This window comes from Grampus griseus (assembly GCF_964374135.1).
Source record: "Grampus griseus genome assembly, chromosome: 3".
Lineage (NCBI taxonomy): Eukaryota > Metazoa > Chordata > Mammalia > Artiodactyla > Delphinidae > Grampus > Grampus griseus.
Genome location: NC_139019.1, coordinates 171,377,396 through 171,393,243, shown reverse-complemented (window position 1 = coordinate 171,393,243; position 15,848 = coordinate 171,377,396). Strand labels below are relative to the sequence as shown.

General features: G+C 64.3%; 1 protein-coding gene across 5 annotated transcripts; it reads right to left on the bottom strand.

The window, feature by feature from the left end:
- Nucleotides 1–382: 382 nt before the first annotated feature.
- On the bottom strand, nt 383–15,817 carry SPPL2B (signal peptide peptidase like 2B). 5 transcript variants are annotated; one of them, XM_082651415.1, is made up of 15 exons: nt 15,723–15,817; nt 10,405–10,524; nt 9,706–9,888; nt 9,056–9,145; nt 8,333–8,476; nt 7,627–7,769; nt 7,361–7,457; nt 6,414–6,530; nt 4,601–4,682; nt 3,811–3,885; nt 3,675–3,737; nt 3,490–3,589; nt 3,059–3,136; nt 1,513–1,673; nt 383–723 (listed from the first exon to the last, which is right to left on the bottom strand). In XM_082651415.1, the coding sequence occupies exons 2-15, from the start codon at nt 10,497–10,499 to the stop codon at nt 496–498; spliced, it is 1,656 nt and encodes a 551-aa protein (XP_082507541.1). In that variant the 5' UTR covers nt 10,500–10,524; nt 15,723–15,817; the 3' UTR covers nt 383–495. The 5 variants fall into 5 exon arrangements, with proteins under 5 accessions (XP_082507541.1, XP_082507538.1, XP_082507539.1 ...); XM_082651412.1 differs by having other exon boundaries at nt 8,333–8,472; nt 15,723–15,811; XM_082651413.1 differs by having other exon boundaries at nt 383–720; nt 8,333–8,472; nt 15,723–15,811.
- Between the last annotated feature and the right edge of the window lie 31 nt (nt 15,818–15,848).

The window sequence follows — 15,848 nt, the reverse complement described above, 5'->3', positions numbered from 1 at the left end:
AAAAGTCGTGGCCGTTTATTCAAACTTGGAGGAGCTGGACCACAGGCGCTGGGCGCTTCCGGGCGATGGAAGGGCCGGGCGCAGGGCTCGGCGCTCACCACGGGCCCCCAAGGCTGCGGTGGCGTCCAGTCCAAACCCCTGGGGGCCCTGCTGAACAAAGGCGCCCCTCCACCAGGAGCCAGAGACCCGCCCTCTCCCGGCCCGGACCCGAAGGGAAGCAGCAGCAGGGCAAGCACCAAACTGGGCGTGTCCGCGGCCAACGGCGGAGGTGACGGCCCCGCCCTTCCCGGGGCACCACCGCCGCAGGAGGCGGGGCGCGCGCGGGGTTGGCCTCAGCCGGCCGGGGGCTTGGCAGCCACGCGAGCTCGGAGCAGGGCTGGGGTCCGCGGTGTGGCCGGGCTGGAGCAGGACGTGCGCATCGGCCAGGCCAGAGCACCAAGTTGGGGGCCGCGCGGGTCCAGTCCCTGGGCGCGGGGGCCGAGTCTGCGCCCTCCCCTAGGCCGAGGGGCCGGGGGCGAGGCCTGCCGGACTCTCGGGCTTCTGGGGGGGCGCGCCGGCTCCGCTCTCCTCGGGCGCGGACGACTCTAGGGGCTGCTCCGCGGGCGGAGGGGACGGGGCCGCTTCTTGGCCGGGAGGCTGCTGGGAGGGGGCTGCGTCGGAGTCCGCCTGGGGCTGCGGGCCTTCGGCAGAGGCTGGCGCCCACGGCGACTGAGGTAGGTCCTTCTGAGGGAGGGAGGAGGCCCGGGTTGGTGGAGCCGCGGGGGCGCTCCGGACCCAGGAAGGAGCCGCGCTCGCCAACTGGCACCAGCACCGCATCAGGGCCCCAGGAGGGCCCCACCCTGCCTTCTCTGGCCTGCTCTCCCTCCAGAACCTTCCAGAACCAATCCACCCGCTCTGTAGCAAAGCCAACGCCCGCCGGGAGGGAGACCTTTGGGGACGGGGGCACTGAGCCCAGGAAGCCTTCCCGACTCACCGGGTCACAACAGTCACACCACATGTAAAGCGTGTTCACATCTATGCGAACAAGTTACACACACACCGGAAGCGCTCAGAGCCCCCATCAGGGCAGGACGGGTCTCCTAACAGGGCCCGCTAGAGACCCCGCAGGCCCGGAATGCCCTTGAGTTGCAGGGATACAGCGGTCACCCTGCGCTGTACGGGGAGTGGCCTCTGTCCCTTTCCTCTTCAGTTTCAGACAAGAACAAGGCCCGGCCCGCCCCCTGCCCGTGGCAGAAGCAGCTGGAACCCCAAGTCCAACCAATCCAACCAAATGGGTTAGGGTTAGGGTTAGCAGCAGGGCAGCAGCATCACCCCGAGCCACACCACGAGCACATGTACCCCTCCCCGCCCTGCAGCCACGGGAGCACCACATCCAAAGCAAAACCTTCCAGAGACGGGACACGGGCTGCGGGGTTTAGTTGTAGCGCTAGGAGGTCTTACTCAACTTTAACTCTAGTTAGGGCTTATTAGGCTATTATTTCTCGCAGACATTCATAGCAAACTGGTATTCACCGCAAAGCCGCTGCCCGTCCAGAACATGCCCAGCTCCCTGCGCCAGAGCGCCAGGGCGCAGCTGGTGACGAGCGTGCAGGGCACCAGGTAGAGGAGGGCAGGCTGGCCGCGCTGCATGAGGGCCAGCGCCATGAACGTCACCAGGAGACCGATGCCGTAGGCTGCGGAAACAGAGACAGGCAGCACGTTACCCTGGCCGGTCCCAAGCTCACCACCCACTGCTCACACGGGCAGGAGAGGCAGAGCTCGCGCCAGGGCCGTGGCCAGTGGGTCCTCCCCACCCACACCTTCCCGGACGCTGGCAGGCGAGAGTGCACACAGGGGTCAGCAGGGAAAGAGGAGGGAACGAGGGCCCAGCCGCCAGACTGGGGAGCGGAAGCGGGCGGCCGCCATGGGAAGGCCTGGCGTCCCGGGAGCGGCTGGAGGAGCCGCAGAGGTGCCCCAATAGCTCATTTTTGTAAGCCTCTAGTTAGAAAAATAATTTGAACTGAAGTAACGTAGGTACAGAATTAGGAAATCAGACCTTTCATAACTGAGTTGTGACCGCATGAAAGCACTGAGGGGTGAGAAGCGTCCGCATTTCCTGCTCCCCGTTCAGCATAAAACAGCGTGTGTTATTTAGGGATGTGAGTCCAACGTATAAAGACCCCCGCGCACGTAGAGCACAGGGACGGACATACAACACAGCACACACGAGGAGTTAGAGGGGTCGGCCTGAGTGCAGCGGCGTGGGGCTCACTGTACTAACCTTGCAGCCGCACACGTGCAATTACTGCCAGGTGAAGAGTTACAAAGAAAGACACCATTTACTGGCACATCCCCTCCGAGGCAAAAAGCCCCGTCTCCAGCACCTGCGTGTGCTCGGGCTGCCTGCCCTGCCCCTTACCTCCATGTTTCCAAGCGATAGGCTTGTGCAGGGAGAGTTCCCGCTTATCGGCTGTGGACTAGCCACCTGTCCTAAAGAAGTGATTCAACCGAGCCAACTACAGGATTTCAGTGACGGGAACTACAGAACAATTTGACAAACTGTGGTTCACACGGAGAAAAGCTCTGCAGGCGCATCTGGACGAGCTAATCATGGAGTGTGAACCCAGGGGCAGAGGCGGGGAGCACTTGTCTGGGCCTTCAGGAACCCGGACGCCAACGGCCCAAAGTACGCCGGGAAGGCCAGCCTGCATCCGCCTGGCACTGCTGGGGGCCATGGCGGGGCCTGCCCTCACCCGTGTCGGCTGGTGGGGCCTGTGCGCTCTGCACCCCTGCTCGTCCTGAAGAGCTGACCCAGCAGGACAAGAGAACTGGTTTGGACATTTTTAGAAATGATTGGACTCAACAGAAAATGAGAAAACATCCCTTTGGTGTAAATGGCTTTAGTAACAAAGGAAACAGAAGACAAAGGAAAAAAGAGAAAGACAAAGAAGACCAAAGAAAAGAGAAACGACGACCGTGGAAAGTGACAAGGAGGCCTGTGACGCGGGCACAGGCCTGTCCCCTACCACCCCGCGGCACAGGACGGGGCACAGCCGAGCCCCCGGGGCAGCGGGCTTACCGATGGTGCAGGCCACGAAGTAGACCCTGGAGGACTGCACCTGGATGTCGAAGCGGTGGCAGTAGGCCACGAGCAGCCCTGTGGGAGAGAGGCCATGGGCAGAGGCCGGGCCGCAGCCCCAGCCAGGCACCGGGGGTTCCCCCGGAGGCACCGTGCGTTCCTCCCAGCTCAGGAGGGAGCTGGCCCGGCGCCACCCTCGACTCCTGGCAGGTAACCAGACCTCCAGCGAGCGCAAACCCCAGCTCAGAGGCCGCCTGGTGGGGGGAGGGGCCCGGAGGGGGACCCTGGGGGCAGTACGGCTGGGACAACGCCTCCGGGGGACCACCTCCCTGGCCCCCAGGCCCCACTGGCTCAGCTCTGCCTCTGCCCACCAGCCCCTGTGGCCTGACACCCCCAAGGGCACCCGGGCCGCCAAAGCCCGGCCCCAGTACCTGGGACCAGGATGTCCCCGAAGCCCAGGAGGGAGAAGGGCCGGTCACACAGGGCCAGCGGCGAGGCGTTGAGTCTGGGCACCTTCAGCACCATGGGGAGCTGGGGAGAGGGGGCAGCGTGTCCAGGACCCGCCAGCCCGCGCTCACTCCGCTTGCTCAGCACCTCGGCCGCGGGCACCACATACCTTCTCGTGGGTGGCCGAGTCTGACGGCCCGGTTGCCACCTCCACCATGATGCTGTTCCCACTCTAAGAGAAGGGGGCCTGCGTCAGACGGGGGGACGCGGGGGCCAGGGCGGGGGGGGCGGGGCCCAGAGCCCACCTTGGTCAGGAAGGGCGTGATGAACACGAAGAACACGTCGTAGATGAACAGCACCAGCAGCAGCAGCGTGCAGGCCTGGGAGTGGGGCGTCCTGAGGCTGTGCTCGGGGACCTCCACCGGCCCCGCCCTCCCCCCACCCTGCCCAGGGTCCCAGACGCACAGACGCTCCCGGACGTGTCCCTGCCTCTCCCAAGGCTCAGAGTTTCCCTGTGGGGACGAAGCCTTTAGCACGAAGTCTGAGCACGGGCAGCCTGACCTTCGGTGCCCTGGAGGCAATGTCAGGCCGGAGGCTCAGGGAGGGCGACTTTCTGATGGGACGCTTGAGAGAGACACAGCCGCAACCAGCCAGCCACGGGTCTGGGCAGGTGACGCCCGGCTTCACGTTTGCCTGTGTGTTTCTAGGTTCCTCCTGCTGGGGTTGGGCCTCGGCCCAGAGTCCCGGCCCGAGCCCTGTGCTTCTGCCCCCTTGGTTTCACCTGGTTTTCCCTCCTCTGTTCACCTCACCAGCAAGGAGGCGGCCCTGCTCCGCGCGCCCGCCCAGGTGTTCCCTCGGCCAACGGTCACAGACGCTGCCGCCACGCTGTGAGACAACTCTGCACTGATCCTTAAGCCCCGTCCCCAGGAGGGTGGCCAGAGGGACGGATGAGCCAAGACCACACGGCCCACACAGGGCCAGGCTCAGAGTGGAAGGCCCTGGGCAGGGCTGCATGGCTGGCGGGCACGGGGCTGACCCCAAGAGACCCCATCCCCTCGTCCGCAGAGCGCCCCCACCACCCCGAGGGGCCCTCACCTTGAACGTGGGGAGGCGGATGGTTTTCAAGGTGTAGAGGCAGAAGGCAATGCCCAGCGCGTCCTGAAGGATCCAAGCCCACCTGGAAGGCAGCGCAGCCACCCTTGGGCGGGGCCTCCACCAAGAACCTCCGCCTGCCAGGCCCCTCCCCCGCCCTGGAAGCCTCAGCGCCAAGTCCAAGCCGCCCAGACGAGCCCAGACGAGCCGCGGAGGCCCTTATGCAGACAAAGGCAGCAGCCGACGTCCTGAGGCCCGTGGGGGGACAGGAGGGGCAGCAATGGCTGGTAGCAGCAGGGGGTGAACCGATCCCCCAACCCTGACGCCACGGCCAGAGAAATTCAGGCGCGTGCCAGGGCCTCTGACCCTCTGCAGCAGCGGCTCTCCCACCCAGATCACAGCCCGGGGCAGGGGTGCAGGGCGAGGGGGACCATGTATCCAGCGGATTCAAATTTCTTTAAAAAAAAAATTTTTTTTTTTTTCTTGGCCGTGCCGCGGGGCTTGTGGGATCCGAGCTCCCCTACTAGAGATGGAACCTGGGCCCTCGGCAGTGACAGCGTGGAGTCCTAACCACTGGACCGCCAGGGAAGTCCCTCAAAAATATCTTTTAAAAAATTTAGAAAAGCAGGGCTTCCCTGGTGGCGCAGTGGTTGAGAGTCTGCCTGCTGATGCAGGGGACGCGGGTTCGTGCCCCGGTCCTGGAAGATCCCACATGCCGCGGAGCGGCTAGGCCCATGAGCCATGGACGCTGAGCCTGCACGTCCAGAGCCTGTGCTCCGCAACGGGAGAGGTCACAACAGTGAGAGGCCCGCGTACCACGAAAAAAAAAAAAAAAAATTTAGAAAAGCAAAACTTGTACCCACCCAGCCAAATGCCCCACACTCTCTGAGGAAATAGGGACTTGGGGCCCTGAGGACATCATCTGGAGTCCTGGGAAGCAGGGCGCCACCCTTGCGGGGCCACTTCCGAATTGGGAAGTCAAAGTTGTGTGATGAAGCCCGCGTGTGATGAGGCTCCCCGCTGGGAAATGGCCCCACAGCCGGCCCCGTCCTCCCTGCCCCTCAAGTTACTCATCAGAGCTTCATCTGAGCGCACGATGAGAACCTCTCTGGGCCAGGGCGCTGGTGAGAACAGAGAAGGTTCACCAAGGCCACATGGGCGCCCAGACATGGCGGAAGCCATGGCCTGTTCTACTTTTATGCGAAGGAGCAAGCCTCCTGGCTTGGATTTAACCGTGAGCGTCCCTATTCTCTTTGTGTACAAAGGACTCAAAATATTTTCATGCTTTCCTTCTGCCAGTTAAATCTGTTATAGCTCCAAACAGCAGCACAGCCAAGAGCGTTTAACTGCCCTGGGAGAAGCTCAGAGAGAGCGCCAGATGGTGTCAGTGACGGCAGGCGGTGGCGCGCTGCCTCGCGGGGGAGGCCCCCCGGCGGGGGGGGGGTTGTTGGGAGAAGCAGAGCTAGCTGAGCAGGCGGGCGGGCACCACAACGGAGCAGCGGCCGAGCGGCGCCAGGCCACGTCCAGGCTGCCCCGGAGCACACGGCTCGGCGCCCGGGCAGCAGTGCCGGCGGCATCTCATGCCCAGATTGCGATCGCAGATCCCGGGGCACCGGACAAGCCACAGGGCAGACAGGGCCAGGCCTGGACGGCGTGCAGCCACTGCGTCCAGAGCACTGACAGGAGAGCCTTTCATAACCGGGAGCTGGCCCAGCTCCAGGCGCCCCGAGCGGAGGGCTCGGGGAGTCGCAGGGAGGTCACAGCACCCGAGGACAGCTGCACCCACCCCCAACAGGGCCTCCAGGACTGCACTCACTGGTCCTCGTTCCGGAAGACGCCCCACACCACACTGACGGCCACGCACAGCAGCGCCAGGAGCAGCATGCGGACCTGAGGGCGCTTGTGGAAGTAGGGCAGGCTGTTGTCAGGGACCCTGAGGGCACGCAGGCAGGTGGGGAGGTCAGCGGCCTCTGACCCTCACAGCCCTGCCTCTGCCCAGCACCCGGAGGGTCAGCTCAACTCCTGCCCAAAAGCCCGTGGCCTCCCCATCTGTCCTCCTTCTGTCCGCCGGGCTCTGCTCCCAAGGGCCACCCCTGGCCCTGTCCCTTCCTCTACTTTACCTTATCTGTTAAACTCACCATCCCTCACCTTTTATTTCTAGAAGGGAGGCTCCCAAGGGCAGGGCAGGGCAGGGCAGAGTGGGCAGGGGCAGGGCCTTGGGGGAAGCGACCGGACCTCAGCCAGTCGCTAAGCCGACCCCACCCGCAGGAGCCCTCGTCGGGTGCTGTGACCCCTCTCGCACAGCCCTCCCTGCTCCAGGCCCTCCCCCAAGCCCCCTGAGCCAAGCTTCCTGACCCCGTCGGACCTCGTCTAAACCCTTCCGTTTCCCACCTGCTCCACGACAAGCAGACCAGACCCCTGACCGCAGAGAACCTTCGGAGCCTGGATCAGCAGCGCCGCCCGCCTGCTGCCCCCAGCCGACGTCCCCCGAGGGATCCCACAGGCCGTGAGCCAGAACGGGAGGCCCACCCAGGGGCTGGAGGTGGGGCCCGTGAGCCCCCAGCCAGCACGGAGTGGGCACCTGCTGTAATGCCTGCACCGTGCCAGACTGACCGAGGGCTCCGGAGGGCAAGGGTCCTCGGCCTCAGCAAAGCTGTGGAGCCTCCGGGGGCCGGGTAACGGGAGGTGGGAGCGGACGGGCCACAAGGCAGCAGAGGGGGATCTCCGCGAGCAGGGCCAGGTGGGGGTCGCCCGGGGGCTCACCTGCATCTGCAGAACGGCAGCCTCTGGAGGAGCGGCGACAGGCAGCTGTAGAGGCCCGTGGAGGAGGCCAGGCAGAAGATGCCGATGATGACGTAGACTGCGGGGCGGGGCGGGCGGTGAGGGGATCCTGAAGGACGGCTCTGTGCCGCACTCCCTGGCAGGGTGACCGCCCCAAGGGAAGGAAGGGGTAGCCCCAGGCCCCTCCTGGCGAGGCCCCTGGACTCCCCCCTCCCCCGCCGCCCTGAGAGCCGGGGCCGGGCACCCACCGAGCTGGTCGTAGAAGTGGTAGAGCAGCACCAGCATGGAGCAGCACATGACCACAAACACGCAGATCATGACAGGTGTCACGTCCACAGCCTCGTCCTCGTGCTTCTCGGGCCCGTCGTCCCGCTTGTGTTTCATGTACCTCCTTGAAAGACAAGAACGGGCTGGGGGACGCCCTACCGGCCGGCACCGCTCCCGGGGGCCGAGGGCCACAGACATGGGGAAGGACAGGCAGGGGCAGCCTGACACAAGGGGTCTGGACAGGCTGAGGGACAGCTTGCCCGGAGGTGACCACCGTCACCTGCCCCGTCGGCCAGTCCCCCATCCCCACCCACCATGTGTACCTGGGGTCCCCCCCGACGGAGCCAGTCCTGCCGGAGGTGGGGCTCCGGTCCCCAGGGCCCAGCTGTGGTGGCCGCATGGGGGCCACCCTGGACCCTGGCCCTGTACCAACCCCACCACCGCCCTTCCCTGGACGGCCGGGGCAAGGTCTCCCGTGGATGCCCCCGGCAGGCTGGGCCCGGGCCGGGAACCCTGAGGGCAGGACAGAATCGTGGGGAGCGGGGCCCTCAGGGCTTTCAACGGGTCTCCTGGGTGTTTGTAGCAGCTGTTTTCCAGAAGGCTCTCTGGGCATGCGGACTCTCGTGGTTACTTGCCCAGCATTACGGCCGCCCATCCGGGACGCACGCACACGCGCGGGCCACTCACTTCCTCACGTCCCGGCTCCCGGCCCAGTAGCCCCCGAGGGCAACGGTGCCCACAGCCATGATGAAGATGATGACCATGTTATAGTCCAGCATGGGCTCCTTGGGGGCGTACAGTGCTGCCCGTACCACCCGGCCGAAAGTCTGCCTCAGGGAACACAAGAGAGCTAAGGTCGGGGGGGCCCACCCGTCCCCTCGCCACCCAGAGGGCCGAGGCTGGCCCACTCGAGGAGCCGGGGGCCGGGAGATCCCGCCTCACCCCACGCCCTCACCCGCTACTCCTGACCCCAGAGAAGCGGGCTCTGCCGGGATGAGCTTCACACAAGGTGGGTGACAGGACCGCGCGTGTGTGGGAACACAGACCCCGCCCCCAGACAAGCATGAGTGAACGAGGGTGGACGTGGCCTGGGAAGCGGCCCGGAGACGGACGGTGGGTCCCTTTGGGGAGACGCGAAGCCTGCAGTGGGGAACCTGGCTATCCCCATGTCACTGTGTGCTGCAGCTCGCCTGCTCGGGACCCGGCTCCCCAAATCAAAGACGCACCAGCCTCTGGCCAGACAGGGCCGGGCCGGGCGAGGGGCCGGGCAGGCCTGAGCAGGGGGTGACACGCAGGGTCTCTGGCATGGGGGAGGGCTGGGGTCTCCATTCCTGACGTTCACAGCACTGCGGGCACACCGTCTCCTCAGGCACTGGGCCCAGCTGCAGCCAGGGCGGGGGACGAGCCTACCTCGAAAATGTCCAGCATGTCTTTGTAGCTGAGCAGGGCCACGGGAATGCCGATCTCGTCGTACTGCGTCTTGTTGCCTCCTGGGGGGACCTGGGGGAGAGGGGGAGAGGGCGGCTGGATGGCTTAGCAAGGCCCACCCAGGGCAGGGCAGCTCTCCCCGAGGGGGAGGGGACGGAGGAGGGGGTGTGTGTGTGTGTGTGTGTGTGTGTGTGTGTGTGTGTGTGTGTGTGTGTGTGTGTGTGTGTGTGTGTGTGTGTGTGTGTGTGTGTGTGTGTGTGTGTGTGTGTGTGTGTGTGTGTGTGTGTGTGTGTGTGTGTGTGTGTGTGTGTGTGTGTGTGTATCAGGTGGGAGGGTCACACTGCCTTGAGGGCAGGCCTGCAGGCTCGGCCCCTCCCTCTGTCTGGGGGAGTGCAAGCTCCCCTTCCCTCTCAACCCTGGGCTTGGGTGACGCTGGTCTGCCCTGAAGGGCCTGAGGGAGAGGGTGGCACTGTGGCCCACACCACCTGCTCCTCAGGCAGCGGCCCAGAGCTCCGCCCCAGGCCTTGTCAGAGCCCAGCACCGCCCTGGGACAGGGCCCCTCCAAGGCCACAAGTAGGAAACCCCCGCCCCCCAGGGCCCCCGGCTGCCCAGGAGGGGCCCGGCGGCCGCACCAGCGTCTCCTTGCTGATGATGAGCAGCCCGCGCGCCCCGCTGCCCTGGGCCAGCCGCACTTTCTCGTAGAAGGTGCAGTTCCCCCGCGCCACCAGGGGGATCTGGTTACTGAAGCCTTTGGCAGGGAGGTCGGCCGGAGAGCAGAGCACGGAGGTCGTCCAGTCCCGCACCTGCAGAAGAGACTGCAGGAGGGCGGCCTTCACGTGAGAAGCTCCAGGGGAGCCAGGGCGCGCAGCATCCTCGGGGAGACAGGTCGGCGGAGGCCACTGCGGCAACCACCGCCCCTACGCAGCCCACGCGCACGTGCACAAGCGTGTGTGCACACCCACCCCGAGCACAAGGCAGACGAGAGGGGTACAGGGCGGCGTGTGCTCAGGAACCCTACCCGCCTCTCTCGAGCCCGTCACAAACAGCACAAGGTGCGGGCAGGAGTGCTGGCCTTCGTTCCACCCGCCAAGCCAGGAACTGGGCACCCTGAGTCCCTCTGGGAGGAGTGAGGCCAGAGCAGAGAGCAGAGCATCCAGGCTACCCCAAAGACGATGCCGGGCACAGGCCCTTCCTCCGTCCTCAACGGCTCTCTGCAAGACCCGTCCTCCAGAGGCCCTCGGGAGACCCAGGGGAGGAGTGGAGGGAGGGCAGCAAGCAAGACAGACAAGACCCTGCATTGGGAGGGGGCTCCCGCGCTGGCCGGTACTCACTGCTTTGCTGAGGTCGAGTGGCAGGTGGGCCCACTGCGGGTTGTAGAGGATGCAGTAGTCTTTGCCTTTGGAGCCCCCGGTCTCGGACACCACATGTACCATGCCGTACTCACAGGCCACCTGGACAGGGGGCAGCAGTCAGAGAGCCGACACAGGGCCGGCCCACGGCACGACCTGGCTTGGGTGGTCCCTCGCTCCGACAGCACAGATGGGATACGACTGTCACATCTTAGGGGGGGACACGATGAGGAGGGCAGGGCCGAGCCTCCTCAGGGAGACCTGGGCGCTGACAGTGGCTGTGTCAGGTCCCCTCCCTGTGGCTCCAGTGGCAGGAATGGGGGAGTCCTCCTGGGACTACAGGGAGAACGAGAGCCCCACGCCACTGCCATAAGGCAAGAAGGGGATGGGGAGTCAGCGGTGGCCCAGCAGGTTCCAGGCTCCCCGACAGGCCCCCACCCAGCGAGGCCAGCAGGCTCAGGGCAGAAATGGGGCGGCGGAGCCCGGGTCACGTGACCAGCACCTGCTGGGCCACAGGCTGGTGGGAACCCCTGGGTCAGAACCTTGACCTTCCCTGCCCAAACGCGTGGCAAGTGGACGGTGCGAGAGGCAGGGCTGCTCTGGGCAGGGGGCCCTTCATGACAGGTGGCGTCCCCATGACCCCAGCAGGGCCCAGGCAGCTGACAGAACCTCCTCCCCAGCACGTCCCGAGCAAGTACAGCAGCGCTCCCGATGGGCACGGGCAGCAGAAGTGCCCGGCTTCCTGGCCCACTACTCCCAGGAGGACGACAAGGCCTCAAGTTCCTCCTGCCCAGGCCCGTCAGGCAGCAGGCTGCTTGTGGAGGGTCCCACAGAGCCCACGTGGACCCCGCCCGCTCTGACACGGAGCAAGGTCGAGGGCAGCCGGCTGACTGCGGAGGACAGGGCGGGCTGGGCACACGGGCCACCGGGGCCTTTGCTCCGAGTGTGAATCCAGAGTGCGGTAGAGGCGCAGGCCCCCGAGTCCTTGGCACTCCAGCCCCTCCGCTGAGGGCAGCGGGGTGGTCAGGACCTGGGAGCGGCTTTACCTACATGAGAAACCAGTATCGCACACGAGCGTCCCCACTGCCTGCTCGTCCCCTCCCGCCTGGACCGCTGCGTCCCTGCCGGGGCTGCTTCCTCCTATAGGCCGGGCTCGGCTACGGAGCCCCCGCGAGGACCTCAGCCCCAGCGGGTCTCACGCCGTCTGGCCCTGGTCTGGGCTGCTCCCTGGGGCTGTGGGACCTGTGAGGGAGGACGGGTCCCAGAGAGAGCCTTGAGCAGGGAGCCCGGCCACGCCACGCCCACAGGGGCCTGGGCCCACCCCAGCCCCTTGGCTTCTTGGAGCTGGAGAGGTCCAACTGGACCCCAACTCTGCACACTCCGGCTCCTGGGGCCATCCCTCTGTACCACCTGGAGGCTGAGACAGAGACTGCACCCCTCGGTGACAACAGGCAGTAGCCTGTCTGTGCGGGGACAGATCCCCACCCCCATCTGGCCTTCCCAAGGTGCAGGCGGCGGTGCTCCGACTCAGCTGGGGTCCCGAGGGGCCGTGGCCCCAACAGCAGGCCTGGGGCACAGACCAGCTCGGGAGGCCAGGCCCTCTGTGAATGTGTAATGGGGCCCAGCCACTCCAGGAGCTTCTCCCCACTGATCCACATCCGCTGGCGGCGTGGAGAGGAACCGGGGCCCCCACTGCCCCTGCCCAGCGCTTTGGTTTGTCGCCTGGAGCGAGGTGCCGACAGCCGAATGGGCTGCGGGGTGTGCTCAGTGAGGCCATGTTTGCAGGGCACGTGGGCACTGCCACCAGCGCTCGAGGGAGGGAAGTGTGGTGACCTCCTCACCCACCCCTGCCTGGCCAACCTCGTTCCCTCGACCAGAGGCAGGATGAGAAGCCCCCTCTTCCGGGTTCTCCCCACCAGGCTGTCCCCAAGTACAGTGCCCAGCCCTGTGCCCCCACCCCAGGTCAGCCCTGCCCTGCCCGCCACCTTGGGCCACTGCAGGGGTTCTGTGATCCCTCAACCCCCAGGCTGAATCCGGCCCACCTTCTGTGTTTGTCAATAAAGTTTTATCGTAACATGTCTGCCTGGTTGCTGAACGTAGGGTACGGCATATGCTGCTCTCTGCGGAGCCTGGGAGTTACAACAGAGGCTATGTGTCCTGAAAAGCCACAAATACTGTCTGGCCCTTTGGAAAATGTTTGCTGACCCCTGGTCTATGGGATCCGAGTTGCTGGTGAAAACTGTCGGTTGTATAAAATGGGAATGACTAAAAGCATTTGTTTTTAAAAAGTCACTGAGAAGCACAAGGGCACACTTCACAGCTCTCCCCTCACAATGTGCACAACTGGCTTTCTGTTAAGAAATAAGCCTGGGCTTGTATCAAACACCCGAGAACACAGTCTCGCCGTGAATACGGTCTCCTCCCCGGGGAGTTAAAGGGCTAGGAGAAGTTCCTCCAAAGGGCCCAGGGCTGTGAGTGCCCCCCGTTCCAGCATAGCCCATCCCAGTCTGGAGGACGAGAAACAGCTGGGGCTACCGAGGACAGGCTACCTCCCGATGCGCCACAATCATATCGAGCTCAGGAACTCCTAGGGAAACTATGCTTCAAGATGACAGTGAAAGCATCCATGTCACGGGACTTTGAAAGAAGCTAAGGGGTCCAGACAGGGAGCAGTCTTCCTAGGACTTGGTGAATTCTAGAAGGGGCTAATTAGGACCTGGGAAGCTTAGAAAAAGGTGTGCAGGCGGAGGGGGCAGTGGAAGGGTGAAGGGGCAGGCGGAGGGGGGCAGTGGAGGGGTGAAGGGGCAGGCGGAGTGGGCAGTGGAGGGGTAAAGGGGCAGGCGGAGGGGGCAGTGGAGGGGTGAAGGGGCAGGCGGAGGGGGGCAGTGGAGGGGCGAAGGGGCAGGCGGAGGGGGCAGTGGAGGGGTGAAGGGGCAGGCGGAGGGGGCAGTGGAGGGGTGAAGGGGCAGGCGGAGGGGGGCAGTGGAGGGGTGAAGGGGCAGGCGGGCGGAGGGGGCAGGCAGGGAGAACACCACTGTGTTCAGATCTGCCGAGTAACAGGCCCCACATGGGCTGTATGTGCACAACTTACAGCAACTGGGCAGGGGGTCCAATCTCTCGCCCAGGGTCACAGAATGGTCGGGAATGAGCTTCGACCTGTGAGCAAGCAGCCTCCCGCCCCGCGGAGAGCTGGCCTTACCGGGGCGCCACCAAGAACCACACACAGGGTTCTGTCCTGGGAAGGGCTGGCCCAGGTGCTCTCCCGCTCGCTTCTACACCCTACTTGGCTCCCCACATTCAGGGTAAAGTTCCAAATCCTCAGCCAGCGGGAATAAAGTCCAAACGTCCCAGCACCCGGCTCCGACCAGCCCAGTCTGCTCCCCTGGACTCCAGCCAGGAGAGGCCACACGTTCAGCCTGCCCTTTTCCCCCTACGCCTGGAGCCACTCCCACTGCTGCTCCCTCCATGGCCTTCCCTGCAAGGGCACCTGAAGGGACTCCACTGGGATGACACCTTCCTCAGGTGTAACCATTGGATTATCCTACACGCCAGCTGTAGTGGACCCTCACCGTCTCCAAGGAAATCATCAGCTCTCGAGGGGTAAGGGGGAGGGATAAATTGAAAGACTGGGATTGACACATACACACTACTATATGCAAAATAGATAAGTAATAAGAACCTAACGTATACACAGAGAATTCTTCTGAATACTCTGTAATGACCTATATGGGAAAAGAATCTAAAAAAGAATGGATATATGTATGTATAACAGATTCACTTTGCTGTACGCCTGAAACTAACACAACATTGTAAATCAACTATACCCCAATAAGAATTAAAATAAATAAATCTATTATTAAAAAAAAAAGCACATCAGCTCTCACACCTCCAGCCCTGCTCCCATCACCTGCAACAACCTTCTGTACCTTCTTGACCTAGCAAACGCCCACTCATCCTTCAGATCACCCCTCAGGCACCTCTGCTTCTGAAAAGCATTCCTAGGCCAACTGCGTCCCTCCTTCTGTGGTGTTCCCGTGACCCTCCACCTACCTATCGCTTGGCCCTCATTTGAAATATCCGGAGAGCTTAAAGTCCCTGCCTCCAAAGGCTCAGACTGCTGGGGAAGATGAGTGAACAGGGCTGGGGGAAGTACAGGGGGCTGGCAAAGCAGCTGGGGAGGGGGCGTCCCAGAGAGCTTCTGGGAGGGAGGGACAGCTAAGCTGAGACGTGAAGCATAACCGGGGAATTCAGGGAAACAGAGACCAGCGAGCAGAGTGCCTTCAAGACACTAGAGCTGGAGAGAAACGGGAAGCTTCCTGACAGCCAGATCACAGAGGCCTCCCAAATGCGCCAGGAAGCCACCAGAAGGCTCCCATCTGGGCACAAGACACACTTTGAAAGGGATCACTCCTGCAGTGTTGAGAATGAACTGGGGATTCAGGGGGACAAAAGTGGCCACGGGAGAACGCCAACCGCCTGGAGCAGAGGTGGGGGCACTGGAGCAGAAGGGTCAAGGTTAACGGCCCAGTCTGTACGGCTGTTGCGGGGTGGGGGGTATTTCCTGAGCTGTGGAACCTGGCGGGGAGAGGGAGGATTTGGAAATAAAAGATGCGCTTATGACAACGTACATCAGCCATTTCCTGGTCGGTCCCCCGCTAGCACTGGAGACCCTGAAGGTTTAGTGACAAACAAGTAACATGCTGCGCGCTCGTGATCCCCTACATCGTTTTGCTGACTCTGCACTGTATACTTATCTTCCTTTTGCAGACTAGCAACGGACGCTCAAAGCGGGAAACTCCCTTGCCAAGGTCACGGGAGCAAAAGATGGGGCGGCGATTCGACCCCACTCCAGGGCTGGGCTCCTGGCCGCTTCCCGACACTACCAGACACTGGGTGCCGCGCTCGACAGTTTACCACAACCACGGGAAAAGGGAGTAGTATGGCACTCAAGGGGAAACTGAGGCTCAGAGAGGGGCAGCCCCCCGGCCAAGGCCACGGAGCCAGAGAGGGGCGTCCCCGGCGGCGGTGGGAGACCCCGAGACGGACCAGCAGGGGCCGGGGCGGGAGCGGGTGACGCTGTGGCTGAGAAGGACTTCCAGGCGGGGAAGGGAGACAGGCCGGGGACAGGCCCGCAAGGTCACGACCGAGCCCCGGGCCAGCGGGCCGCCCGCGCGCGGGGCACGGATCCCCTAAGCTGGCCCCAGGCCGGGCCGGGCGGGGTCCTGCGCGGGGCCTGGGTGGGGGGCGAGGGGCCGGGGCACCGCGGCCGGCGAGGCCGGCGGGGTCGGCGCCGCCCTCACCTGGGCCGCGAGGAGGAGGAAGGCCGCCGCTAGCCGCGCCAGCGCCGCCGCCGCCGCCGCCGCCGCCGCCATGTCGCCCGGTCCCAGCCTCAGGCGTCGGCAGATGTTTCCCAGCAACGTGCTGGC